General features: G+C 54.2%; 1 protein-coding gene across 1 annotated transcript in view; it reads left to right on the top strand.

The window, feature by feature from the left end:
• Positions 1-975, top strand: part of ZC3H4 (zinc finger CCCH-type containing 4) — a 52,479-nt gene that overhangs the window by 29,235 nt on the left and 22,269 nt on the right. Inside the window, exons 6-7 of the mRNA XM_042781237.1 lie at positions 71-182; positions 668-777. Of these exons, the coding sequence (XP_042637171.1) occupies positions 71-182; positions 668-777 (222 nt within the window). The remainder of the gene's footprint in view (positions 1-70; positions 183-667; positions 778-975) is intronic.

The raw sequence follows: 975 nt of genomic DNA on the forward strand, positions 1-975 counted from the left end.
GCATGTTTCTCTGTGGTGACAGAATTGTCAGGGCTCACCATGCCTTGCCTTCTCGTCGATTCCCTTTCAGGGAGACCACTGTAATTTTAGCCACGACATTGAACTACCAAAGAAGCGAGAACTGTGCAAGTTCTACATCACCGGATTCTGTGCCCGCGCCGAGAACTGCCCATACATGCATGATATCCTTTGGCACAGCCTGTATCTGGCCGCTGGTGGGGGGCAGTACCACTGAGCTCCCCTGGCGTGCTTTCTGCTGCGTCTCTGCCTCACTTACCCCCCCTCGCCCACCCTGTATCATGTTGTTGCTGTTCCTGTCCTCCAGGGGAGCAGACAGACACGCGCCGTATACCTCCTTACAGATACTCTCGAAACTCGCCTGTTGGCTCTCCAAGATTTTTCTAACTGGCTGTGTAGCCTTGGACAAGTCACCTAACTTCTCTGTTCCCTCTGAGGATCTGGGGACATAGCCCTAGGGCCAGCACAGTGGGATAGGAGCTTGGGAGAACCAGGGACCGATCTTGGGTCTGTTCCCTGTCTGCTGTGCCACCCAGAGCAAGGCACCTCACCTCTCTGAGTTCCCTTTGTTCACCTCCAGAACAAAAAGAGGTTGGCGTCTGCCCTCATGGGGTCTGCAGCCTAGTGTTTACCTTAACTTGCTGTGAACGTGATTTCCCATGTAAATTGTACCACACGACAGGAAATTGCATCAACGGTGACGACTGCATGTTCTCCCATGACCCGCTGACCGAGGAGACCAGGGAGCTCTTGGATAAGGTGAGTTCCCGCTTGAGTCTGCCGTGGAGCGGCTGCTGGGTTTGACCTGATGGCCTTTTAGTTGGCAGCCAAGTCCTTAACCACGAGGCCCCAGGTGTCCTGTTGCGGGTAGAGGGCAGCTGTATGAAAGGACGCTGCTGATGTTTTCAGACACATCTTGTGACTTGACGGCTGTTGGATAGAGAGCCTCTGAGAGGT

Source organism: Orycteropus afer, unplaced genomic scaffold (assembly GCF_000298275.1).
Source record: "Orycteropus afer afer isolate SDZICR_OR568_19922 unplaced genomic scaffold, OryAfe1.0 scaffold00099, whole genome shotgun sequence".
NCBI lineage: Eukaryota > Metazoa > Chordata > Mammalia > Tubulidentata > Orycteropodidae > Orycteropus > Orycteropus afer.